This window comes from Opisthocomus hoazin, chromosome 2, assembly GCF_030867145.1.
Source record: "Opisthocomus hoazin isolate bOpiHoa1 chromosome 2, bOpiHoa1.hap1, whole genome shotgun sequence".
Classification (NCBI taxonomy): Eukaryota; Metazoa; Chordata; class Aves; order Opisthocomiformes; family Opisthocomidae; genus Opisthocomus; species Opisthocomus hoazin.
Window position 1 is genome coordinate 58,577,457 of NC_134415.1, and position 27,620 is coordinate 58,605,076.

Genomic DNA, 27,620 nt, shown 5'->3' on the forward strand with positions numbered 1-27,620 from the left:
ATGGTGATGCCATTCACATCCCAGGTGCCCTTTTTATTTCTTTCTTCACATTTGCTGAGGTAAAAGTGAATTCCGTTTCTTTCACGTGCACTAAAGTGGAAACAAAAAATCTTCTGCTGTTCCCCGTTGCTTTTAGAATCTTAGCAAATTTTCTTGCCAGTAAGCTGTGAAGTATTCAGAGATGAGATGTCATGCAACACATTTTCCTTCACTGACAGGAAGTCAAAGTTCCTGAAAGCTGAGCTTGCTTACTGCCTTGTCAGAAATAATCTGGGTGCAAATCATGCATCCCTTGATCATGGACTGCTGCCAGTGAAAGTCAGGTGACAATGATTTAAATGACTTTCTATTACAGAAAATGCTTAAAACAGTCTTGAAATAATTTATGAATTATGCCAAATGAGAATCAAAACTTTCCTTCTACCTTTGTGTGTTCGGAGTCCTTGAGAATGTTCTGAGTGACTCCACATTTTCACAGCAGATCTCTTGAAACCTTTTCTTCTGACGGTTCTGGTCTTTAGGATACACTGCAAAATAAAGCTTTTCAGAAGGAAGATTGGGTAGAAGAGAGCTGTCCTGAATGTTTTTATGTGTTGGAAAGCATTCTAGCATTGGCCTTGGTATCACATGTCACTGTATCTGAGCTGAACTAATTTGGGAGCTTGTAAACTATGCAAAGCTAAACTCAAATCTGAAAGTTGATATTGATCATGAACTACTGAATGATGTCTAACTAATATTATACTTGTCATAGAAAAGTGATGTTTTGCCCAATAAGGAGAGGCGATGCTATTTTGAAGAGAAAAGCTCCCAAATTGTGGATTGTCTTGTAGTGAAATTTTACCTTCTTCCCTGTAAAGAAAAAACAAATCTACAAAGTGTTAGAAATTAACCTGGCATTCCCTCGCCACAATATGTGTTTGTGAATATACGTTCCCAGATCTGTTGTTGATATCCAGAATGATGAGGGGCAATTTACAGGAATAAAAGAGCATGTGGTAATAAATCATCATCCATTTAGCTGAGTTCTCTGGTTTATCTGACAAGCATATCAAATGATCTCCTTCATAAACTGACTGAGCTTCAGTTTGACACTAGCTAGGAGTTTTAACTCTTGCTGCTACTGCTGGTAAGCTTGCTGGGTTTCTATGGACTCATATGCTCTTGTTCCGTAATACTGTGTTCCGGCTTAGTCTTCTCTTTCTCAGGTGATGATTTTTATACTGTCTGACTAAACAAGCACAACTTTTTGAATCTTTTATAATTGGTGCTAGGCTTGCCATTCCTATAACACAGCCTATCTGCTTTTTTAGTTTCTGCATCTGTTGCAGTGTTCGTATTCTTCAACATAGGTGCATGCACAGAGCTCTGCAAAGTCACTCTTACCTTGCTGGTGTTTATCCTCAGATCGACCACCTTTTTTTTTTTTTCTCATTTTCCATACATCACTCATTTTGTGATTGACTTAATATTGCTAGACTCCAAGACTCTTCTCTGACGTTTGCAAGCATGAAGTTCCCAAATTGTAGTTCAGACTTTTGTCATTAATCTCATGGCAATGGCTGTTTACTAATGACTTTCATTCTGTTTCTCTTCATTTCTTCCTAAACACCTCAGCAGCTTTTTCCTGTGTGATATCCTAGTTCCTCTCCACATTGGCAACGCTTTCAAACTTTGGCATCATCAATAAACTCCATCAGTTTTCCTCAGTCTTTCAGCAGAGTTTGTTTATCAAATAGTAGATGAGAGCCCTCCGGCTGGTCCTCTCTCCTGTCCCACAGTTCTCCTGTCATGGCTGCCTATTCTCCTCTCTCTTAATCAGATAATCATATTTTTTTTCTAGCCTGCTAACACATGCCTATGTATTGCTGTAGCAGCTTTTTTTCGTGAAGGCCACATTGATGAGATGCTGTCACATTTTCATTGCTGGAGGAAGGTTTGTGTCTGGCATAGCCTGCCTCTGGTAGACAAAGGTTATAGTTCTTATTTCAAATTTTTAAAAATTATTCTTTTCTTAAAAATCTGTTTGAAGACCATTAAGGCTGTAGTCACTCAGATTTTCCCCCACTCCTCTTACATTACTTAAATACAGGGTTTGATACTTTTCAGATACAGGGCACCAGAAGAAAAGGAACTTATTTAAAATGTTGATACAAGCTTTATGGAGGTTTTTTTCTTCCAGGATTTTGAAATTCCTCATTCACTCTGTGTTAAGAGTAGTGCATTCAGCTTTTGTCGCTTTTGGGTTTTTAATTCCATCTGTAATATATTATGGTGACCTGAGTTTATTAGTTTCTACTTTTTAATTGTGTGGCTGAAGATCCTTGTAATTAATTTCCTGTGCAGGCTCTGACACTCATGCTCTAGTGTAGCAGCTCTGTCTCTCTTTTCCTTTCTTTTAGAACTTGTGTAATTAATAGTTATGTATCTGCTGCTCCAAAAGCCCACCCTGCAGAATAACAGAACTATGTATTTGGCTGCCTTTTCTCCTACTGACCAGGAGTTACCACTGTTCTCAGGCTAGATGTCATGTGAGACACCAGGCATTTTAACTAGATTAAAGGAGTTTGAATTCATGGGTAAAGTGATTTCAGAGTGAGGAAAGCGATTTAAAACATAACAATGACATGACGGAAATTAGTGAAGAGGTAGCTTGGCCTTGAATGATTGTTTTCAAGGTTTTCTTTTTGAAACTTTGCTGGTGGATGGATGCTGCTGTGTGCCTCACTGGCAAAAGAATTAAATGGTTTTCTCACAGACTAAGAGCTGTGAAGTGGCACGTGTGTGTGCCGGTCGTGTGCTGAATGGAGTGTCACACCGTAGCTGAACTGGCTGGGTCAGAAGCAAGCAGAGAACTGGACGCACGTACCTTATTTGAGAAAGCCATGCTTTGTTTTCTTCATGTGGGTTTTTAGAGCAGAAGGGAGATATAGTGGGGTAGTGTTTGGAATGGGATTGTATGGGATTTGCTGTGATGATGATGGGGAGGCAGGAAGGGCAGCGTGAATGTTCCTGCTGACTGGCTCCTGAGGAGCTGGTGTCTTGAGGAGACCCGTCCTTGCTCCTTTTTCTTGCCCAGTAAACGATGAGGAGACAGAGATGTTGAGTCCATAGTTTGTCACCAGCAGCGCATGTTCTCTGATTGAGAACTCCTGGTCTCGTGGCTGAGGCACTGTAGTGCCTATCAACGGGCATACCTCTTGTTACCACCTCCATCCTTGGCTAGCTTCGTGGCCTTCAGCAAGTAATTTCAGTTTCCATGCCTGCATATGTAACCCCATTCTTCCTGATCTGTTTATTCAGTTCATAAACTTTCTTAGGAGCAAGGACTGTCTCACCATAGCAAATGAGGAGATGCCAGACACTACAGTAATAATAACTTTAAGGTAACAGGGCTTTTGTAGAGCCATGGCAGCTGCCAGTACTTAAACATGCATCAGGAATTCACTGACAAGTTGACCTGGTATTTTAAAGCTCTGTATGCTGACCTCTTCTGCAACAAGTTAGAGCTTAACCCATCCCTTTCTTCTGTCAATGACATTCATAAATTAAAAGTATGGAGTGTACAACTGTTAAGAGCTGTCCATTATTCTCAATCTCAAGACAGTTATCCAGAGGTAAAAATAGATAGGAAGAATCTGTTATTCATTCAGAAAGTAAGAGGCACTGCCCAGTTCCTGACAAACAACATACCATTATACTGAGTAGAAACCGATGACATTGCGACTTCTGTCCTATTTGTTTTCCCTTCCCTCCTCCAGTTAGCAGTCTTACCTAGTGTTAAAACTCCCAACTCAAAAGAAGAAAATAAGCAGTTCCTTTTGTTCTTTTGTTATCTACTGGTTGTATTGCTTTTATTTATATGAAGAGAAGAACCAGAGGTTAAAAAAATTGAGACAGTAAAATATCATATATGCTGGGAAGTTCTCTTAATTTATCACTTGGCAAAGGAAATAAAAGCAGGCTCCCTAGCTAACAGCATTACTTTTGCTTAGGGTTATTTGGCAGAAAATCCATCATCCTTTCTCCGTTTGTGAATATTTCATATCGACTTACACCCTTTAGCAAGGGTCAGCAGGGCAGAGCATGTTTAAAGAGTTCAAGTCCATTTCAAAGGCTGAATTTTAATTTTAGTGGATGGTTTACTTTTAATATAATTTGAAAATGAAAGCTCTATTAGATTTTTTGTTTGTTTTACTGGCTTTTTGGTGCTGAAATCTAATGTTGTGTTTATGGACTACTTGCATAAGAACTAGATTTGTTCAGACATTTCCATCACATTGAAGAAAACTTTTTTTTGCTTTTTATTTTCTGATCCATTGTTCTGAATCTGCAAGCAGGAGTACTTTGTTTTCTGAAAGATTTTTATAAAGAATATTATTAATAATATACAAATATGGAGAGGGCAATGTTTGTTTATACGTGTATTTAGTTTGTGAACTGCTGACTTAAATCTTCAAGGCTCCAGAGAAGTCAATACAAATGTGAAAAGCGGTGAGGACATAAATATGTGTATTTCCATTTTTGATTATGGCAGAGGTTTAATATAGTCTAGTACAAGTTTATATTTAGCAGAGATGATTTTCTGTTTCCCAGTGGTATTCCATAAAGGCATGCGCACCAAGAACTTAGTTAATAGGCTTTTCAGGGAGAATTGTTCAAAGCTACATTGTTTTCTTTGGGAACAGAACTCTGAAATGTTTTCTTCTAGTCCTGTGCTACCGTCTCTACCAGCCCAACTGAAATAATGTCATGGTTTGGGGAAGAAAACGCACATGCAGCGGGTTCCAAAGATTTTTATTTGCAGGTGTTCTGTTTTGCCTCATAAATTTTATGAAGTACTGTATCATAAGACAATATAAAAGAAAAATACTGTGATTTCTCAGAAAATATGCTGACTTCAAATTTTTTGATTTTTTAAATTTTCAAACAACAGACCATGTGTGTTATTGTGTGCTGGGAATTTCTAGATAATATTAACAAAAAATAGTTATTTCTCTTTGAAAACAGAAATTAGGTTTGCTTACGTATCTGATCCTATGACCTGGTGGGATTAGCTTTAAAGAAAAAGGTCAAGAATTCATGACTAGGGATATAAATATGTTTCTAAAGCATTTCTAAACTTGTTAATTAGATTGCAAATAATACTAGGTTATGTATGGCCTGTATGATTTGTTAATGGGAAGAGCGTTGCTTTGGCAAATAGCCAAAGTGCTTTTGAAGGTCAGATGTTGACCGTATTTGAGAGTGCTCGGAGACTGTTCTCTGATTATATAAAATAATATATTAAGAGAAAAGATTAATATCCTGAATGGTATCTTGGGGTCAGTTTGCTGCTCTGACCTTGTAATTTTATTTTTGCAGTTTTATATAACTGCTGTGCAATTAATTTTATTTGACTGAGAAATCAGATTCAAATGCAGTAAAAGACAATATGGGTTACAACTATTTTAAAAATTTTGGTAATCTGTCTGTCTTTTATATGATGGGTCTTTTTGTTCATGCCTTTAGCCTTGATTTGCTATGCTGACAGCTTTATCGAAGCTGACAATCTCAAACTCTTCAAGTTTGCTTCCTGCAGTAATAAGGCATATGCTTGTAATGTATCTTCGACTTAGCCCCAACTGCAAGCTCTGACTGGGAATGAAGCTTCAGGGACAGAGCAGATGCTTTACATGCATGAGGAAGCCACATCTATCTGCTGCCATCATCTACTGCATCTCAGACAGAGCTCCCAAGAGGCTGAGTAACAGCTTCATAAATCAAGGATTGCAGGTTCAGCTTTTCCTGCAGCCAATTAGGAATTCAGTGTACAGTTTGGGGTCCTTCGCTGCACAAGGAGTGAAAAAGCACAAAAATGTGGGGGAGGGCCAAGGACGAAAGAGTAGCTGAGATGACAAGTTGATGGGCAATTATGAAGGGGAACTGAATAAAATAATTAATAATTTATAATCTTTAGTGAAGAAGGCTCCGCTAATAATGTACTAATATTACAAAAATGGTAATGGGTAGTTTGCAATGGCAATTCTATTACCTTAATTATGTGAATTGTGATTAAGTGAAGAAATTCACAACAGGCATTGAAGAATTGGCTTAGCCATGAGCAGTTGAAAGGATCTGGCTTGTGAACTAGCAGAATTTGGTTTGGTTTTGGTTTTGATTGTGTTCTTAATTAGGAAATCCATGTAGGAAAATCCTTCTCCATGTGGGATTTGTTGGTACGTGACCTTCACTCGCCTCAGTTCGTAATTCTTTCTATAAGATAGATTACACATACACACACACATATGGTTCAACCGACACAGTTATTTTCCACAGCAATTTTAGCCATCTGAGTCCTTTTTCCTCATCCAAAAATTATAGGGAAAGCAGTAAATACATATTAATAAGTTTGGCACGAGCCATCGATCTTACACTTTGAGTAGAGGTTCCAATAATGGCTTTGTAGAGTTTTTTTAAAAATATAGGTGTTTATAACCAAGCTAATGCCTATCTGCAAAAGGTATTGGATGACTTGCATCTGAAAATCTTCCATGATTTCCAGAGTTGTTCCTCTATATTTCTCCATGCATGTAGCTAATACATAAAGTCTGTACAGCACAGCGGGCTTTACATGCCTGCTGCTTTTACCCTCATCTGCTCTTCTGTGGCTTGTGCTGTATGTTCTCACCACTAGGAATTTTTTCCCATCTCCTAAAACACTGTTAACAGTATCTAGCACTTTCTCTCACTATGGAAAGGCATTCTACGTATTAATATCTTAAATTCTGCATGTGTTTGAAACACGTATCGCACTCTTTGTAGAATTTCCACCAGCACAGAGCTCTCCAGCTAAGCTCTTGGGCTGGTCTTGTAGGGTAATTTACAGCCTTTGCATCAGATGTTTCACTGGGCCATTTTTTTGTCAAGACAAACTGCTAGTGCAGTAGCATACTCTTCTTCCTGGGGTTACATAACAGGAGATGCTCTTTTCCATGAATTTCTGAAACACGGCTCTGTAGTTTTGTCAAAAATAGCGGTGTTGGTGTCTGCACCCAGGCCAGTGATGAAGGGAAAACATTCTGTCTCCTAGCAAAGGCCAAGTGGAATGAAACAAAACCAGAACCTGTTCCCCCTCCTAATAGGGGGATTCACTGCATGCATGCACTGAAAAGGCAGTGCCTAAATCATGGGTGAAATCGTTATCATAATAACCAGGCACTCTCCAGGATTTTAGAAGGGCAGAGTGGGGAATGCTTCTCAAAACGTGTGCCTCAGTGAAGAGTGTGGGGGAGTTTTAGCAAGGCAGCAGCCCAAGGCAAATGGTTGCATGCATTATGGGGCAGGCTTAGGCTGCAGTGATTGATGACTCCATGCCTGGCGTGCCTCGGGTGATTGCACCAAGCGACAGGAGCATTGATCATCCTGATTCAGCGATGGCTTTTTGTTGTGTGGCAGCCACCGCAGCCTCAGCCGACACCACTCTCCTGCCGTCGGTGCACAGAAGCTTTTGTTATGTGAGGAGAGTCTGTAGCTGGCAAGGTGATTTCCTTGCCCTGCCGCCTGTCACAGTCATGCCTATCTGAAGGCTTGCAGGAGTGCATGAACACCCACAGCCTGGCCTGTGGAGGTGGTTGATTAAATGGATTTTGTCTCTGAGTTATGGTAGTCTCTGAGGGTATCTTGTATGGCTGCAAAAAATTGTGTATTTGGCATTCACTACCTTTACCATCACTCACAGCCTGATTGTATTTCTGTTGCTGTGGAGAAAGCATGTCATCCTCCAGGGCGTGTGCTGAAGTGGTGTTCTGTCTCAAGAATAAGCTCCTTGGTGTCCCTCTTTCCTTGAATCAGTGCAATATTGGTGCTAAGGCAGCTGTGACTTCATGGCCATTTGAAATGGGTAGAACATTTCCAGGGAACAGATCTTCAGGCTCTCTGCCTGCCTCTTGAAGTCAGTGTTTTCCAGATGCTTCTAACAAAAATTCTCAAAGCATGTTCAAAGTTCATATTCCGTAGCTCTTCCAGGGGGAGTAGGAGGAGCCAAAAGCTGAGAGCTCAATAGAGAACAGCTTCAGTTTGATGGAAGACGTGTTTGTGGCAGGAGCTTCAGCCAACTGGATCTTTTAAAAGTGAAAGTAAATGAAAGTGTAGTAGTGAGATACCAGAGAGAAACATGGCTTAGGTGCAATGAAATTTGTTTTAAGCACTTAGGGTAATACTGTGGGTGCCATAAGTTAATATACGCCTTGCAGTTGGTGAATTGTAGAACGGACTTAAATGAAGATCCATCAGTGCTGCTGTTAATTATTCCTTCCATGCAACTCCAAATAAAAAGTGGTGAGGTTTTAATTTTGTAATTACCATAAGGTTAATAATTCTTTGCCAAAGGCCGTGATGATCTCTTAAGTATGAGATAACGCAATTGCCTTATTCCTGTGCCATTAATTGTGCTCCATTTTAAAAACGTGGTCATCTGTCTTATGAGTCAGTGATACTCTGTTAACTCAAAGGAAACGTGCTGTGAATGGTAAAAGGATGCAACATAAAATTCACAGTTCTTTTGTTTGAATTTTTGTAGTTAATGTTGTAACAGAAAGAGGTTAGAAAAGGGGGAACTGTGTATATTTGGTTAATGTATTCAGCTATGCATTACAAATCCTGTCAGGGGCCAACACTTAGCCGATGAGTTATGGGTCTCTACATGACTACAGGACAGAGGAGTTAAGAGAAAGTGGCTGTAAAACCCAGCAGGCTTAGAGAGGAACACATAGCATGTGAAGCCACATACAGCTCACTTTATTTCTATTAGAAGGAATTGTTTGTGGTTTGTCAGATGTCTTCAGGTTTTTAATCTCTAGTAATAAATCTAAATAATAAGCTCATTACCAGTGAGCTGTGAGATGATGTCAAATTTTACATTCGAAATATCAGAGTATGGTTTGACAAGGTGGCTAGGGATGAATTAACAGCTTTCCACTGTTGAAATGCATCCCCCTTACTTCCCTTGCTTCTGCTTGTCTGCTGTTGCTGCTTGTTTGAACATGTTCTGACACTTGTCTGGTCTCACTTCAGCTGATTCAAATCTAACCCAGTGGAAAAAAGTATTGGTTTTGTTTGGTGTTTTTCTGTTTGTTTTCTGGTTAGCGAATTCCAACAGTTTACCTTCCAACGAGATGAGTGTCAAAACGTGTGGGAAGTCTGGGCAGCAGGGAGGGAGGGAGCAGGGCAGAAGAGCGGAGGAATTAAGAGGGAAGAGGAATTGCCCTTCAGCAAGGCAGGGTGCTCATTTGGTTTAGCCACAGTGTAAAACCATGCCCTAAATTGGTGCTTTGTAGGCAGGAATCACTGCAATTGCTCTTCTGTATATTTTCAAGAAGGGAAGGCAAGCAGAGCTGTGGAGATGTGCAGAGCATGCTTTCTGTCACACAGGGCCGCTCCTGTCAGGTCCTGGAGTTTTCAGTTTGATTCCCCTCCCTGAATTTCAAATCCAACATACGCAGCATATGTATATAAGCAGGCCTGTAAAACCCACAAAGAGGAATTGTACCCTGAATTGTGAGAGAATCGAGATTTAAGAGTTATCTTTAGCTGTCCGGCTTGTAGTAAATAAAATGAACTTTTTGCTACTTTTTGTCTATAGTCTGGGAATAATCTGTATGAGTCATTGTGCCTATTCGTTTGTTTAACGCATGGGATGCTCCTGGAAAGTTAACAGCTAGTGGTTTAACAGCAGTTGGTATTTAAAGTGAATAATTGGTAGAGGTTATGCTGTAACCTTTAGTTTCTCATTTAAAGCTGTGCTGCATTTCAATGGTAGAATTCATCTCTTATGGAATAAGAAGTGTTTCTGAGCAAAAGATTGAAATAGCTTGTTACAGGGTCCCAAGGTACTCAACACTTAGATGAAGCGTATTCCTGGGAGCCAAGCTCCCTGTGCAGTCCTTGCTGCCCGGAGGCGGTGACTGTCAGCGGAGGCCTGAGACTCTTGGTCACTGGAGACAAGTCTGCTTTGGAGGAAGGCAGCATGAATTGAACTGCTGCTGTCATAGAGTATGATGGCAGGGTACTTGAATGTAAATCATTGTTTTCAGCTGACGAACTTTGTTTGTGTGGAGAAGTTAAAAATTTCCAGGAGATTTTTTTTCCTCCAAAGAAATTTATCTTAGCAGATGTCTCAAGTGCTAGAGCTTGAGTATTGCGGGTTGGAGGGGATGCTGGTGGAACCAGGAACGAGGGACTTACATTGTATCTCTCTGGGGGTGCTCGTGCAGGTGGGCTGCTCTTTGTCTACATTTGGAGAGACTGCCATGCAGACAGTCTGGAGTGAATAGTAATCTGCTGTTGAACATAAATTCAGATAATCACCATTCTGAGAATCAAGTTTATTTTGGTCAGGACTTCTTGCAGAAGAAAACCCATTAATAGCCGTTAAAAGTGTGATCCTTTTGGCTTAAGAAGCCAGGACTGCCGTATCTGCTGGTTCAGTCAAAAGTGTGGATTGGTGGTCAACAGCCAGAAACCTCCAGTGCCCGTACCTCTGCAGAGCACATACTGCCCTGGTATCTTTCTTTAGCAAAGGGTGAAAAGCACCTCTTACCTCTAAAGAGTTTATGTGCTGCTAAACTAAGTGGCAAGTATTTTTCCTATTACCTTTTCTCCTAGGCCTCACAACAACAACATAAAACTTTGATAGCCGATGCAAACTATTTTCTTCATGGCATGAAAGATGTTTAGCCTTAATAAATGCATGTGTAGTTTTCTGTTGGACTTTGTGACCAGCAGTGGTAGCAGCGAGTGCCCTGTTGCATGCCATCTGAGAATGCATCAGAGGAATGCATTCTGCTGTTAGGAGAGAGGAAAAAAAGAAAAGGAAGAAAAGAAGTGTCTGTTACATTCCAAAATCAGTCATAATAATGGAAGTTCACATCAGATAAATTGCCAGAGTCAGAATGGACAAACATCTGGTTTATTCATCCCTAGCTACACTAACAAAAATACGATATCCTGTTAGATAAATCACTGATCATCCTAGTTTATCTTGGCGGTTGTGAACCTTGGTATTTTTCACTTAAACAAGAACGTATCAGTTCTTTACAGCTAGCGTGCCTCCAGCTCCAGGTTCACAGTTCATGTGCTTCTGTGACTTTGAACTCTTATTTTCCTGCGTTTACCAGCAGACAGCTGCACCAGAACAGATAGTTTTACGTGTGCGGAGTAAATGGCAGCTTGCAGCTCAGTTTCCATTTCCTTTTACATTGTTCAGAAATCCAGGCTCACAATTTGTGTCCTAAAGCTTCGCCTCATGTGTCCACATCTGACTTGGCCCTTTATAGTACAAATGTTCTATTTTGTCATTGATTTGTTGATAGAAAGGGCTGACTAGGGAGAAGCTACTTTCACTAGAAGTTACCCTTAGTTTACATGAAGTTCAATTATGGGTGAAATATCTTCAAAGAAAAATTCTGAACATCACTTTCTGTAAGGCTTTTAGGCAGTATGTAAATGTAAGTCTAATGTGGAACCATTTTATGCAGCTATAGCATGATAAATGTATTTTTAGGCGGAGAAAAACTGCATTTTGTATTAAGCGTGACGATGAAATCTGATTAGCTGCTTAAACCATGACACTGACTATTTAAGCTATTGTCATGTGTAGGTGATAAAATATTCCCAGATGTGCTTGGCAAGGCAGTAATTCCAGGAAGAGGTTATGGTAATTATAAACAAGAAACAAAACCATCAGAGTGAATTGTTCATTTGCGTGAACCTTGAAGTGGAATTAGAGAATTCAGTGAAGAGCATCAATTACTCTGACTTTACACCGCCCGACAGACTTCTCATCATCACTGTTGCCTAATTCCATATTTATGAGCTTTTCCTTACTTTTGTGAGGCAAATACTATCTAATTTGGATATTTTGTGTTCTTGCTCTGAACAAAAACTGTGGTTTATCAGTCATTTTGGTAGCTGAACTGAGTGACATAGAAGTTGTGTAAATGACTTGTAGAAAGACCTACAGGAATTGTGTGTTGTGTTTTGTCTACTGTTCTGAAGCGAGATTCCCCAGTTACCCTAATCCGTTAGAATGAGACTAGCTTTTGGTTACCCTCACATGGATCTTTTATGAGAGGAGAAGAAGTTATATGAACTTACTTTATCATTTTGATGCAGTTTACTTCTGATATATATGTGTATATTAAATGCTAGATTTGACCTATGGCTTACTATTAAAAGTCATGTAGTGGTAGTGCACTGCTGTTACATGAAATTTTAATTTTTAATCTTCATTCTAATGTTTCTTGTGTTACTTGGGCTGTAAAATTGAAGGATAAAATCCAACAACAGATTATTTATAGAATTGGGTTTCGCACTTTGTATGGCCACGCAGTGAGACAGTCCAGAGAGCTGTACTCACTGAAAATTACACCCAGAAAATAATCTTTTAGTACTTGTCTGGATCATTGTACAGTCTTATCAAGTGCAAGAAGGGGATCCGGAATGCAAAGTAAGGCCTGGGGCTGTAAAACCCCTCATCTGGGTAGGCATGTGCTGCCATGGGGTTATGTTCTCAGGCTGGAAGTGCAAATACCTGTATGTTTTCTATGAGCTCGCTGAAGGCAGATCAGTTACCTCTTTACTTTGATTAGGGCTGCCATGTTTGTGGCCGGGAAATCAAAGCAAGCAGTTAACATCATGCTGGTATCGTGTCTATTAGAACCCCTCCACATGCCTGCAGAGCAGCAGCCCAGGTAGCGGAGGTTCACGGGGCTGGGAGATGGCCGCTTGGTAGCAGACAGGATGAAGAGGCTTTTGAGGAGAGGAGCTGAAGCTGGGTGAAGGCTCTGTGTAGGCAGGTAGTAGAGGCTGCGTCATCAACTTTCCTTCAGTTGAGGTACAGCAGACCACATCTGCTTAGGTAATGGTTGTTCCCAAAATCTTTGTCAGTTCACCTGTAATTTGTAACTGCCTTTGTTGACAAACGGTGTAAGAGAAATGATAACCAAAATAAATCAACCCGTGTATTACTTTATATTTCTGTTGTTACATTGGAAGTGATGAGTTGGTTTGTCTCATAATCTCTAAACGTAGACTAGCTTGAAACTTCCCATTTAAAGTCTGTATTTGTTTTTCATTGATGCTTTCATATGAAAGCAGGAAACAATCTGAATGTAATTGTATTAATTGTTTCAGCACAAAGACTTTAAAATGTAATAGATTGGCATATTACTCCATCTTCTCACTATTCCTCAGAGGAAATAAAATGGAGTTAGCAACTTTCATCCAGGCAGCTTTTCTGCTGCATCCTGTTTCCTTCCGAACATTGCAGAAAGCACCAATGTTCCTCTCAATTTCCTCTATTTCAGATGAGGAAATCCCATTCTCCATGTTATAGCACTCACTCTCCGTGAACATTGGTGTTCTGTTAAATTTTAAAATGTTGATACAGGATTTGGGTTGTTTGGGCAAATATGCGTTTTTCTCTCCGTATCAAAGGGAAGCATTACAAAGAATAGAGGAATATGCCCAGCTACCCAGAGAAATGCCCCCGCACAGCTTTCCCGGGCACTTGTCCTGGCTGCTTAGACTGGAGGGTGTCGAGCACCTCCCCGAGAGCCCTGAAGTGCCGTGTGTGCTGTTACTGCGCTTGCTGGGAGGCTGAAATCTCTGCTTTTCTCTCACTGAAAGGTAGACTTGCAATCCCCCTTTCTCTAAGGAAAACTGACCCTTGAAAAGGCTTGGCATGAAAAGGATTAACTCCCTGGAAACTTTGTTTGGAAACGTTAGGAGACTGCTATGTGTATACGCTGGCAATCTCTGTAAGAGACAAATTATTTTCCCACCCTCTCAAGTACTTGGTAGTTTATCTGTTGTTTGTATTAAAGATTGATCGTGGTTATATATTTCTGACTCAGAGTTCTCATTAATCACACTGTGCCACATAAGAGCCTGAAGAAGAAGAATGAGGGTTACTGGAAACTAGACATGTGATCCCTGGCTCTGCTTTTAATATGACTTATCCTGACATTAGCTTTGTTCCTGTGAATTATTGTGTTTGTGTAAACCCCTTTTTTGGGTGGGTTTTTTTTTGTTTCCGTGTTTGGTACGTCTGTTTTTCTCAGGGCTATTCAGAAAAAGATAATATACTTAATAGAATGATTTTGGAGAATGGTAATCATGACGCTTGCCATGTTGCTATTTCAAGAGGTCTCTGCTCCCTCCTGTATGCCCACCCCCTTGTTTTCTAGCTCTTGCTTCCTCCCCCAGCCCCAGCAGCCGTTTCCTCCCTCGGAGCAGAGCCGTGTGGGCAATTGTTTCAGCCTGTGCAAAACGAAGGAGTGCAAAAGGACCAGTGGGGTGAGGACAAATGCCCAAAGGCTGGAACTTCCTGAAGCGCATCGGCTGCTGACAGAAAGATACTTTCTCTCACAGCAGCAGAGCTGATCTTCGCCTCCTCTCGTTGACCCTGCTGGAGGTTTCCAGCCCTGAAGTGTTCAATCAGCTGTTCGTGGTCGCCTTCTAAGCGTGAGAGTCAAAACTGCTGGCAAGAGGGAGAAAAAGAAAAGGGAATTTACTAGTTTTTACAAACTGGCTGGGGTTATGGGGACACATTACCAGCCCTGCTTGGAGTCAGGTCCAGGAGCCTCTGAAGCAAGAGATTTTCCCACCATGACTTGTCTGGCTGAAAGTCGCTTCACATATTCCAGAGGCACGCATTGATCCCGACTCCTCAGTATGTTCTGGTGGGAAATAGTTGCATCGGCAAATTTTCAACCAACAGAGTTTTAAGCCCTTGAATTTTTGAATTGCTGTGTGCTTGTGTTTGTCTGATAGAAAGAAATTATTTGGGTTTTAGAAGAAGCAATTGAAGTAATTGACATTTGACAAATCAGAGCAAATTAGTTCTGAAGAGACTGACATCATTTCATACAGATTATCTTCTCTTTTATTTATAGCTCTTCTAAAAATGCTTTGCCAGGCATATCCTAATTCTACATGGATTTTTTTCATGACTCACATTAAATTAATGTCTGACTTCTTTGGTGCAATGTCGCATTATAGAATTTACTGTTTAATAGTATCTTCAACACTGAGACATGACTGTAAATGCTGGTTTGTGTTTATAATTAAACATCTGCTCCACAAAGGCAAGAGATGATCAGAAGTTCTGCAAAGCTAGGAGAATTTAGGTCCATTAATTATGATGAGAGCACATCTTCAGTGAAATTAAGGGAGGAGGAGTAATGTAGGGACGTCTTAGATCTGTAAGAATTTTGAACATATTAAATAAATACAATTACACAGAAATAGGTATTTTAGAGGACTAGATGTTTTTAAAATACTTTGATTTCAACTAATTTGAATTGCTTGGGGCTGTTTCCCCCCATGTGACTACTTTTGGTGACATATTGTATGTATCAAGAATAAGAGAATTTATTTCTGAGTTGGGAATAGTTTTTTAATCAGACTCAGTAATGTAAATAGACCTCTATTTGAAAGTTCATTCAAAACTTAGTACTGGTGTATATTTAAGTGCACTGTATGCTAAAGTAGAAATATCCCCCAGTGTTTAACTGAAAGCATGTTTTATGTGTGGTTTTGTTTTGTTTTTTTAATGTTTAACAGTAACTGAAGCTGGCTTTGGTGCTGACATTGGGATGGAGAAATTCTTCAACATCAAATGTAGAGCCTCTGGCTTGGTTCCCAGTGTGGTTGTACTTGTTGCTACAGTGAGGGCTTTGAAGATGCATGGAGGTGGGCCAAATGTAAGTTTTTGCACCTTTCTTGGGAAATAAAGTTGTTGCTAATATTTGAAATAACTAAAATATCTTGGTTTAAGAAATACTGGGGGTAGTTTATGAGGCAGTGTTTAGATATCCATCCTGAGTTACCTCATTATATAGATGTTACCTCCAAAGTTAATGCAGGAATGGAAAGGCACAAATGAAAGAAGAAGGGTGAGAGAGCTCTGAAGAAGTACTAAATCTTCCTGAGGGAGGGAAGTTTGTTTGCATGGGGAAAAAAAAAAGCTATAATATGTATATACATTCTTCTTCCTGCCTTTTGAAATAGTGTTTGTAAGTGCAGTGAAGAAATCGCCGGCTGGGAAAGTTGGCAGCTGAGGAGGAATGAAAAGAGTTTGGGTTGCAGTATGTGAGCAGAAGTAGGGAACATTGTTAGTGAAGGTTTTGAGATTTCTTTCGCTGCAATAATAGGAATCCCTTCTGTCCTTTTAATCTGCTGAAGTTAATTCCCTCAGGGATGCTAAGGTAACTGATACAATTGTGCAAGTGTTTTCCCAGTGTACCAGAAGTCACCAGTGTATCATTTTTCGCTATGTAAGCCACGAAGAGACTTATACAGATTCCTGATCGTAGAACTACTCCTCAGTCATACAACAAGTGGACAGACACTTAACTTCTAGAACCACTTTCATCTGCCCAGCAGCATGCAAGGGAGTGATGCTGCCAGGGAAACAGTCTCACTGGGTGAAAATACCAGAGCTGTTGCCACAGCCACAAAATTTTGGAATGTACAGTCTTCCTTACAGCTAATCATGTCTTAGAGCTAAAGCTGAGCTGTCCTTTTTCAGTCTTTCAGGTTGAAATAGTTATATAATTTTCTATCATTTTAGTCCACTTCTAATGGAAGTTTTCTTTATTTTTAATTGTATTCCTCCATGCATATCAAGGCAGCTATATTGTGATGTGCATTATCCTTCAATCTAGCAAAAATAAGACTTAAATATGTCTTAATAACTGTCTCTACTTCTGTCTGATCTGTGTCTTTAGAAGTACAAAGTTTTCATTTGTTTACATAGTGTGTCATAGAAGCATGCAGAGTACCAGAGACTTTAACTGGGAGTTTAACTATAAAATGGACCAAGAACAATGCTTGCAACAAAAGTGACTAAGTCCAGTGCCTGGGATCGATAGATTTGGTCCTTGGAGACTCAATATAGTACCCTGGTGATACTCTTTGTGTGTACACCTTTGTGCTTTCCAGCAAAGTAAATTACTTGCACGCAGTTCCTTGCCATGGGCGGTAATTACAGGACACCCAAAGATGATGTTCCTCTTCATCATCTGTGTTAGTGTTATTGCTTCAGCCCACTGCTGGAGGTTGCTGTCCATTGTCTTTGCACAGCTGGTCTGTTACTAAGCATGTAGAATGGGATCCAATGACCTCCACTCTAATAAATCTTTTACAACTAGTTGCTGAGTCACTGCCTGTATCTTGCTACCCAGATACAATAGGAAGTGCTGCCATTCTCCATGTTCTGGTGTAACTTGGAATAAAACAGAAGATGCAGTCGAGCTATGATGTTGTGTGCAATGTATGTGCTGACTGGCAGTATAGGAAGTAAGCAAAAGTGCACTTCTGACCATTTAGAATTAGGACAAGTGTCAATCTGTGGTAACTTCAGTTGTTTATTATTCCAGGTAACTGCTGGTGCCCCCTTGAAGAAAGAATACACAGAAGAGGTAAGAGGAACTACTATAAAGCTTCAGGAGAAGTTTTTGTTTAAAAGGCCAAAATAATGTGGTGTATGGAGAATCAGAACTGCCCATTCCTCTGGCTGCACAGTGTGCAGCCTCAAGTGTGACAATAGCATTCTCTCATGCTGACATAACTGGCATTGCCAACAAGTAAAGCCATCTCATCTTCCCCAGCCACCTGGTGTTATCCCTCTTGTATGGGCTGTGTGTGTGACTGTATGGTAGACTGTACTGAGGAACTGAGTTAACTGACAAACAACTTTTTTTCAGTAGTTTTTCCAGGACCACTAAGTTTTCGGACTGATCAGCTCTTCATTCCAGTCCATCATACAGGTATTCATGGCAGCATGAGAGAAGAGTGGTGAAGAGGTCAAAGACACTCCCTGAAATTAATGATAGCTTAACCTGTTCATTAAAGAATACGTTTAATCTGTTTGTGCTTCATGTCTGGTGTTGGATGTCACTCTTCAAATAAGAGTGGATTCTACAGGTTTGTTTTCTTTGCCTCTTCACTGAAGACAAATTTTGATCTTTTGGTTTTATCAGGCTAGGGCTGTGTGTATTGTTGCAATTAAGACAAGGCCTACAAAGTCTGAGGTAAAAGAGTAAATAAAGAAATGCAGTAATGTGCTTTAATCGCTTAATATATATATATAGGTTAGACTATGCATCTAACAGATCTGTATGTCAAACCCCACCTCACTACTGTAGTTTGTTTATAAACTTTGTGAACGAGAAACTAACAGCTCTTTCACAATCATGACAGGCAACCAGTCATCAGCTGCACTGTCTTATTGTGTCCAAGAAAAGATGCGTAATGTGTACACATGCGTAATGTGTACAAATTTTGGGCACCGCTTAGTTACTTAAATATGTCTGTTGCTTATTAATTGAAATAAGAATTAACTGGACAGGTGCCAAAATATTTTTGTCTGGAAGCATTTCACTTGTCTGCAGCTGTCATGATCAGCACTGTTTATATTCAGTTTAATTTATGGAAAATTCTTTTGTGGGAGAAGACTTGATGTATCTCACTATTTCCATTAATTTTTATTTAATTATGCAGAACCTCCAGCTGGTAGCTGATGGCTGCTGTAATCTACAGAAACAGATTCAAATTACTCAGCTCTTTGGAGTTCCTGTTGTGGTTGCTCTAAATGTCTTCAAGTAAGTCTGTTCTTTCATTTCTCTTGTGAGTAAATCCACAGTTCAAATTTCACGCTTTTCTTGGTTTTTAAATTAATCAGTTTTGGCATGAAGAAAAGCCGCTATTAAAGAATTTCCTTTTTTCATCATGAATATAAAGTCTTTTAAATCCTTAGCTTGTTCTTAAGGTTTTAAAACCACAAAAAACCCCCTTACTGTTATGGAAATGTTAATCTTCTGTGTTAATTAGCATTAACAATTACAAAAAGTGTTCTTGAAACATGTAAATACATAGTCTGTATATAAATGCATTATGTATATGGCACAATTTCTCTACAGACTTGCCTTACAACTGCTGATGGTAGAATAAGGCTATTTAACGTCATGAAACAGAACTAATTAAACAAAATAATGAGACAGAACTGTTTGATTGGCAGAACTGACTCTCCTGCTGAGGTTGATCTGGTGTGTAAGATTGCAAAGCAATCCGGAGCATTTGATGCTGTACCCTGCAATCACTGGTCAGCTGGTGGTAGAGGAGCAGTCAAATTAGCTCAAGCTGTGGAAAAGGCAGCCAGTCAGAAAAACAGTTTCAAATATCTCTACAGCTTGGAGGTAAGATTTTTTTATTTTATTTTTAATGAATGCATGCTGCATCAGTGCATCAGACAAGAACATTGCAACAAAGGTATCTAACATACTTGGAAAGGCGCTTGACTTGGCTTAAAATCACGAAAGTTGGAGAGAAACAATCTGCAGCTTGTCTAATCAAAGGAGCAGGATACTTGCTGGTAATGCTCGTTATTGAGTGCATTGAGTGATGTTTCTGATACTTTCTTGTTTAACATCAAAGTATGTCTGTAGGTGGAACATTGACAAATTACCGTGGGAGACTTCTCCACAAAGGTCTCACAGTCATTATATTTGTCCTGACAATCAGCCAAAAGGAAATATAGTTACTGTCTCGCAGTCATGGGTATTGCTCCAAGTTGTGGCTCCCTGAAGCATTTACTCTCTGTATGAGAAGGATGTTAGAGGTAGCATGTGCACACTCATGCTACACTTCTGCCCAGCCAGACAGGGCAACACACAGAGAAAGCACTGCCTTCACTGCCTTTATCAGCACACACCTACACACCCACCTATACACCCACAGCCCTCGGACGAACATGAAGCGCACAGGCAGCCCAGTTCTGTTCCTTCTGTTCTGCTGATTGGGATTGGAGTCTGCTAGTGCAATACAGCATGCACGATGTATGGGGTCACTGCTGCTGTTGGGCTTAGATAGTAAGTCTCCCCAGGAGCAGTCCCCAGTGCCCCTGCCCTGCTCCGGTTGTTGGCACCAGGGTCCACGAGCCCCTGAGATTCACAGCTCACTCTAGTTGCTGGCACTCAGACCTCTCCTCCTGCTCTCTAGTGTTCATACATACACATCTAAAGCAGAGAGCACACCCACACAGAAGGTAGTCAGAAATCAGATTCTATGAGAAGAGAGGACAGATTGTGCTGCTCAAGCACTGAGCTCAGTCAGACAAGCTACTGGCCAGACATGTTTACACTCATCTGGCACCTCTTCCCCTTTTCCTTCTATTTTTTTCCACACTTATTCCTCTTAAATCCACCTGGATTACTCCCTCTCCCCGTCTTTGGTCCTTCCACTAAACATGCTCTAACAATCTTTACACATTCCCACGATCCCCTTCAAAACTCCCATCCTAAATTCTACACAGTCCCCAAATGCTCTTCTTCCTACATCTCATAACAAGCCCTGTGCTGCTGTAGGAGATCGCCCCCTTTTGTTAGCAAAGTTTTCTGATTAAAGAGTTTCCCCATTGACTCAACTTGGTGCATTTCACACCAAGGACAATGGTCTCATCCTTCCCCGTGGATGATCTTAGGAAACAGCCAATTCAGTGTGCTCTAATTTTCACTGATTAGGTTTTCCCACTGATTACATTACTAGCGTTCCTCCACCTATCATTGTTCCTCTGATCCTTGCTTGGGCTTTGTGTTTGCTTAGTCAGATAACCTAACAAAGGATAGGCAGTCCAAGTCTCAATCCTTTGTTTGCCAGAGATGGTGACTCTTTTTCCATGTCTTGGAGACTTTGTTATTGCTGTCATCTATCTGCAAAGTAGCATTACAGCATCCTGAGCTGTTGAGAGAAGCAGCTTGCAAGGAAGTTTGCTGATGACACCAAACTGGGAGGAGTGGTAGACACACCGGAAGGCTGTGCTGCCATTCAGCGTGACCTGGATAGGCTGGAAAGTTGGGCAGAGAGGAACCTGATGAGGTTCAACAAAGGCAAATGCAGGGTCCTGCACCTGGGGAGGAACAACCCCATGCATCAGTACAGGCTTGGGGTGGACCTGCTGGAGAGCAGCTCTGTGGAGAAGGACCTGGGTGTCCTGGTGGACAACAGGTTAACCATGAGCCAGCAGCGTGCCCTGGCTGCCAAGAAGGCCAATGGGATCCTGGGGTGCATCAAGAGGAGTGTGGCCAGCAGGACGAGGGAGATTCTCCTTCCCCTCTACACTGTCCTGGTGAGGCCTCATCTGGAGTCCTGTGTCCAGTTCTGGGCTCCCCAGTTCAAGAAAGATGAGGAGCTACTGGAGAGAGTCCAGCAGAGGGCTACAAGGATGGTGAGGGGACTGGAGCATCTCTGCTATGAGGAGAGGCTGAGGGAGCTGGGCTTGTTCAGCCTGAAGAACAGAAGGCTGCGAGGGGACCTAATAAATGCTTATAAATTTCTGAAGGATGGGTGTCAGGAGGGTGGGGCCAGGCTCTTTTCAGTGGTGCCCAGCGACAGGACAAGGGGCAATGGGCACAAACTGAGGCACAGGAAGTTCCGTCTGAACATGAGGAAGAACTTCTTCCCTCTGAAGGTGACGGAGCAGTGGAACAGGCTGCCCAGGGAGGTTGTGGAGTCTCCTTCTCTGGAGATATTCAAGACCCGCCTGGACAACGTCCTGTGCAGCCTGCTGTAGGTGACCCTGCTTTGGCAGGGGGGTTGGACTAGATGACCCACAGAAGTCCCTTCCAACCCCTACCATTCTGTGATTCTGTGAAGGGCCGCATGGGCCCCTGAAAGCACTATGCTGGAGTACCACCATGCAGGCAGAACATTTGGAGGGGCGTATTGCCGAGAAGGTTATACAGATGATTTCTTAGGACCTTCCTGACTATCCAAATGTGGGTGGGTTAAAATTTGGGCAGCAAAATAGACTTCTCTGGCACCAAGGAAGCCCACATCAAATTTCAGATCCTGTGTCCTACTGCTACTTAAGTTTCTTTAGAAAATGTTTGAATGCTATTTTTTAATAGCAGAAGCTCAGCTTCATTCTTTTAAATGGCTAGAAGTTCCTGTTTTGATTCTTTGTGCCAGAAAAAAGTTCAACCTGATGTAGATATGCCCTGCTGTTGTCTTTCACTTTCTCTCCACCCTGATATGTACCTCATATCTGTTGCACCCATTTTATTTCTTTTTTGCCTCCCCCACTGTTTTCCCAAATGTCAGTAATCCAGGCAAGTCCTATTAGTATTAACCACTGCCTTCACAGAACAGATGGAAATAGCTTGGGAATATAAGTGCTGCAGTATCTATTCAGGACGTTTTGCCCACAGACCATTTTTACAGCCGAACAGTGGACAATGTATCTGCCTTTCTGAGCTTGTCTCTGATGAGATGCTCTGGAAACTGAGGATATCATTTTATGGGTTTTGCATAATAAAACAAAAAAAACATTCTTTCGGAAATATGTATAATAGTTTTCCCCATAGGACACTTGTATTACAGAGATAGCACATTAGTGTTTGACAAGTCCCACATTTAAGCTCTGGTGTTACTGTATTCTATGTAGCTTACAATATTGTGGTATGAATGAGTAGGAAGGATTGGTAGGGGTGGACTCTACCTGTATGAAGGAAGAAAATGAGATCCATTTCTACGTTAATGTCTTTGCCAGACCATCTTTTTGTGCTGTGTCGCATAAGCAGCATGATCTTAGGCACAAGGGAATGAATCACATCTTTACATCAACTTAATATCCCGTAACTTAACACAAGTATTATAAGCCTCAAAAATATGTTGAAGGGGTTTTATAAAAGCATATAAAGATTTTTAAAATGCCGTAAAACTTAAATTCAGACCAACAGAAACAGTGACCTGTAAAGTTCAGGCTTCTGTTTCATTCTTACTGTGCAAAGGAATGGGGACTGAAGTAGTTGGAAGTAGGAGACTGAAACAGCAGTGCTGTCACTTGTACAGTATGGTAGGTCATTTGGTCACTGGGCCTGTAGGGACATGAAGAAAGGCCACCTCTTCCAGATGAGCGTGTCTAGATGTTAATTAAGGTTGTAATAGGATTTTTTGATACAGCGGTTTTGAGGACTGAGTTCTACTGTTCGAAGGAGTAACTATGACAGAAAATTAAAAAGAGAAGAGGTAGTAAAGTGGGATTTGGACAGATGATTTCCCTCCATCATTGTGCCTAAAGGAGACGTAAGTGAAAGGACATAGTGCCATTCCTCATCTTTCTGGTAACTGCAAGATTTGTCCAGTTACTTGAATCATTTTAAGTCTTGGTTGCCTCAATTTTGGCAAGGTTTGCTGTGATGGTGTTTTCGGGTTTTTTTCCTTACCCCTTTGGAACATGAGAGGGGGAAATACTCTGCATAAAACCACTGCCACTTCATTCGTGTCTCTGTCTTTCTGGTATTACTCTATTCTTCACTTTACTCCATGTCTCCATTTAGTCCTTTGGTGTCTATGCATCTCATTTTCCTCAGTCTGTAAAACTTCATCAGAATTTACTTCCAAAACTGGCTATAATTAGAACAACATCCAACAGCACAGACTACTGTAGCCGTAATAGATTCATTCAACATTTTGATGTTTTGTTAGAAAGCAGTACCCTGGGGATTTAAAAACAAAACCCCAAACCCCTATGTGTAAAACTGGTTTAGAGACTTTTTTACTAGTTAGACCAAAGTTTGCAGCAAACCATATTATCAGTATACAGTTGGGCATCTAATTACAAGTCCAGGTCAACTGGGCTCTTTTTGGAGTTTTTCCAAATGGCATGCATTTCTACAGTGCTTTATGTAATTTCCAAACGTATACCTGGAAACAAAGACTTCCTTGAAAGGTGTTCAAAAATGCATATAATGTGAGAAGAATGAGAAAGTCATTTCTAGGTCTGTCAAATATTCATAAAAAGTTGAGGATCAGCGATTTTTTTTTCTGAATCCTGAGGTTTGTTTATACATTTATACCGTCTTGTCCAGTGATACCCAAGCATGTGCTGAATGAGCGATTTTAGACAGCGAACACAACACAGTTGTGTCAGTTTAGGACTCAGGCTCAGGTAAGTGGTCCTGTTGAGCATCATAGCAAGCTAGTCAAATTACAGTGTAGTTACATTCCTTGAAGCATCTCGTTCAGTCTGTTTGAACTTCCTCAGGTGTCTCTATATGACACAGTGTTCTGTAGTCCCACTTTTAGATTGCTTTTCAGGTTCTCAGTATTTATTGCTCTAAGCACACAAGCTTTTGTTTTTATCCTGGTAGCTGATGCTTGTACTTTTTTTTTTTTTTTTTAAATACTTCTTGATTCTAGCAAGGGCTTGTTTAACATTTGGTATTAGATAAATTAATATTTTTCTAGAGTTGGAGTGAGAGCAGAATAAGCTTCAAGCATATTTGGAGCGCAGTGAAAAGAATAGCAGCATATGATTTTGTGAGTGCGTATGTGTGCCAGTGTCGTTTCATGGATCAAGTACAAGAAGTGACCTCTGACAAGTAACCCCAGCACTGCGGCCACTTTAAAAGCATAAGTAAAGGACATAAACGGATACAGTGTACCATGAAATGTTTACAGTATTAGGAATTGCATGCGGCCGGGGAGATTCAGGAGTTTTATATGATAGGCTCGAGAATTTATAACATAGTTTAAAAGGTTATTGGCAGTAGTCATGATAAATACTCTGGTAGTGTGTAGTTCTAACGTGGATTTTTGCCCCCACTGCACGCTAACCTCTCTTATTTTACTGTTGAATTGGTTTCTTACTGAGTATTTCTCTTTGGTGTTTGGAGGATGGATTTGTTTTAAAGGCCTCCTGAACTGTCTGTGAAATAATCTGTGCTTTTTTTTTTTTATATATGTTCTTGCTACATATGGAAAATATCAAAATATCAACTCTCTTATCACTGTTGACTTCCTTTCTGAGTTCACTTTTCTTGAAGTATGAGTCTTTAAGTTGCAGCAGAAAGCTATTACTCAAAGTTGACTGACCCATTAAAAGTAAGTTTAGATAGCTATGGGGAGGATAGGAAAGGACGGAAACATACGCATCCCATTCCCAAATTTCTCTAACTTCAGTGCCTGTTCTTGGTGGGGAGGGAAGCTGTATACTCTGCTAATGCATGCCTGGTGAGTAACCTGCCTGCTTTCACTATCCGGGTCTCCTGTCTTCGCCTGTGGTGATCTCTTCCTTGACTTACAGCAGCCCTCTTCAATGTGAGGAAGAAAACATAGGTCTGAAGGAAGGCAGACACTAGTTTTGTAAGAGGTGCATTGCCCTGTCCTGCAAGGCAGCTGGAGTGGGCTAGCACTCCAGGAGAAAAGAAAGAGAAGGACAGGCATATGGCGTGAGACAGGATCAGCATATCTGGCCAGTCAGCGAGTTAGCATTGTCCCCTTAAAAGACTGACAAGGTAATCTGACAGATACAATTGAAGAGTCTCAAATCACCTGATTGATTCTGCATTGGAAAACTAAATTGAAGAGTGTAAAGGTCACAAAAGGGAGGGAAGAGAAGGGGTTGTTCCAGTCTTCCAAGTTTGTCAGATGACATCTGGTTTTGCCAGTGCTCTGCCTTTAGGTAATATCATGACAAATGAAAATATTTCCAGGTTGTACTGTGAAAGTTGGTTACACAAATATTTTGGCTGAGTGCAGTGAATTGCCTGGCTAGCCTGCAGAACAAAGGAGACCTTTCTCAGCTTGGGGCCATCCACTGGGAATGAAGTAGAGTAGCAGTACATCTCAGGGAGGCATTCAAGCAGTTAGCAGCCTCAGAGCTGGTATTTTAATTCTCCTGCTGGGAGCATAGTAATAATTTGGGCAAATCTGGAGCACCTGAGCCCACAGTTCTGGCTGCCCCTCCCTCTGTTGTGCTATGGCAGTATGGTGTGGGCTGCCACTTGGCTCATTTCTTCCAGTCTTAGCTTCAGCTGCCAGAGATGATGGCTCACTCAGAAGTGTCTAAGAGTAGCATCAAAACAGAAAACTCTGCCAGCAGTGGTTCTCTGTGCATTCTCTTTGCTTCCATTTGCTGCCCATGGTCTCCAATGACAAGAACGAGCTGTGGGTAATGAAGGAGGGAAGAAGCTGGTCAATGGAGCAGAAGGCTCCTTGGCACATGTACTAGGAGAAGGAGAGTGGCTCGAAGAGGAAGGCAGAGTCAAGAAGGGCTCATGGGGCCTGAGTCTGAGGACACTGACCTCCAGGGGAATGACCTGAAGCAGAGCGTGCCCTCTTCATTTGTAAACTGGTAAACTGGTGGTCTTTGCCATCCCAGTGTGATTGAATGAGGGGGTGGGGAGGTGTGTCAAGGGTGTTTTCTGTTTCCTCCACTAATACCATGAAGCTGCTAAGCCACGAAAGCCATCCATCATGTGTCTGCTGTCACATCAGCCTGACATACCTCTGTTCTTTTGCCGAAGAGGCAAATAACTTCTGTGTTGTTCTTTATACAGCACAGAGTTCAGTCATGTAAGGACCCAATGGAAGGTCCTTAAGCACTACTGGAGTAGGAATAAATAAAAACTATATATGCTCCTTACTGAAACTTTCCCTAATAAATGATGGAGATAATTTGTCATCTTGAAATGCAGGCTGTGCTGCCCTGCAGGCTATGCTAGTCTTTAAACTGTTTCCCCCCACCCTACTGCGAGTAAGCCATCTACCAGCAAAGCCACATTAAAGAGGAATTCCACAGGGCTGTACCAGCCTCTCCTCCCACTCCCATCAGAGATTTCAGTGGAGTCTGGACACTTTTTTCACTGAATTGGGTGCTCTAGGGTTGGAAGCTATCTTTCTTCCACTCCATTTCTTTTTTTGTGGATGTAGGCTCTTGACAGCACTGCACTTTTATGTTTGTTTTCATTATTTTCCTATTCTTTGCGTGAAGCAATTTTCTTAGGCACAGCTGGGATTTCAAAGTTGGGGAAATGGAAAATAAATCTCTAAGGCCACAGGCTTAGGTGTTGATTCACAAACTGTTTAACTTGACTGAATATGCTTTTCCGCAAATGAAAAACAAACTCTTGTCCTGTGCCAACAAAGGAAGAGGAGTGCTAAAGACTTGGGAATCCTTTTGTCAGCCACAGATCTTCTGGAACCAGAATATACAGATACTTTAATAAATGTGTTTTTATTTTATCCAGGGGAAAATCTAGAAGTTAGAGTTTGAATGTGCAGAGTCAGCTATTGTTTTAGCACTGCAGTCTGTCACCCCACACAGCACCTTCAGCCATACTCCCGTCATATGTTTTCATTTGGCAACCTTCCCAAGAAGAGGAATGAGTGATGTCTGCATACTGTTTCACTTAGCCAACCAGCAATTCTTCATTATTGCTTTCAGTGAATGCATAAGTTAAAATTAAAAAAAAAAAGTACCACTGCATTGAATTTTAAACTATTTTAAGAATTTCTGTTAAAACACAAACAGCTTAGCAGCAATAAACTCAGAGGTTAGTGACCTCATAATTAAACTGGTGATCTCATAATTAAAAGTAGACAGTGAGACTAAAGTGAATGTTTAAAGAACTTGGAGTATCAAATGTGTAAGTCACAAGTGAATAGTGCAGTTGTATATTCTCTGGTTAAACACATGTTTTTCAGCAGAATCTGAAGTTTTCTTAGAGAATGAAGTAGTTTTAAATATTTATGTTGCATAGCTGTGAAGAGATCCTTTCAGACAGTGCTGCACT

At 40.9% G+C, this 27,620-nt stretch overlaps 1 protein-coding gene across 4 annotated transcripts in view; it reads left to right on the forward strand.

Annotated features, from left to right (window-relative positions):
* Positions 1 to 27,620, forward strand: part of MTHFD1L (methylenetetrahydrofolate dehydrogenase (NADP+ dependent) 1 like) — a 162,825-nt gene that overhangs the window by 76,313 nt on the left and 58,892 nt on the right. For all 4 annotated transcript variants that reach the window (XR_012763159.1, XM_075413791.1, XM_075413792.1 and 1 more), the window contains 4 exons: positions 15,607 to 15,746; positions 17,424 to 17,465; positions 18,547 to 18,647; positions 19,064 to 19,241. Coding sequence is in view for 3 of the 4 variants with exons in the window: in XM_075413791.1 (XP_075269906.1) it covers positions 15,607 to 15,746; positions 17,424 to 17,465; positions 18,547 to 18,647; positions 19,064 to 19,241 (461 nt within the window). In the remaining variant the exon portion in view is untranslated. The remainder of the gene's footprint in view (positions 1 to 15,606; positions 15,747 to 17,423; positions 17,466 to 18,546; positions 18,648 to 19,063; positions 19,242 to 27,620) is intronic.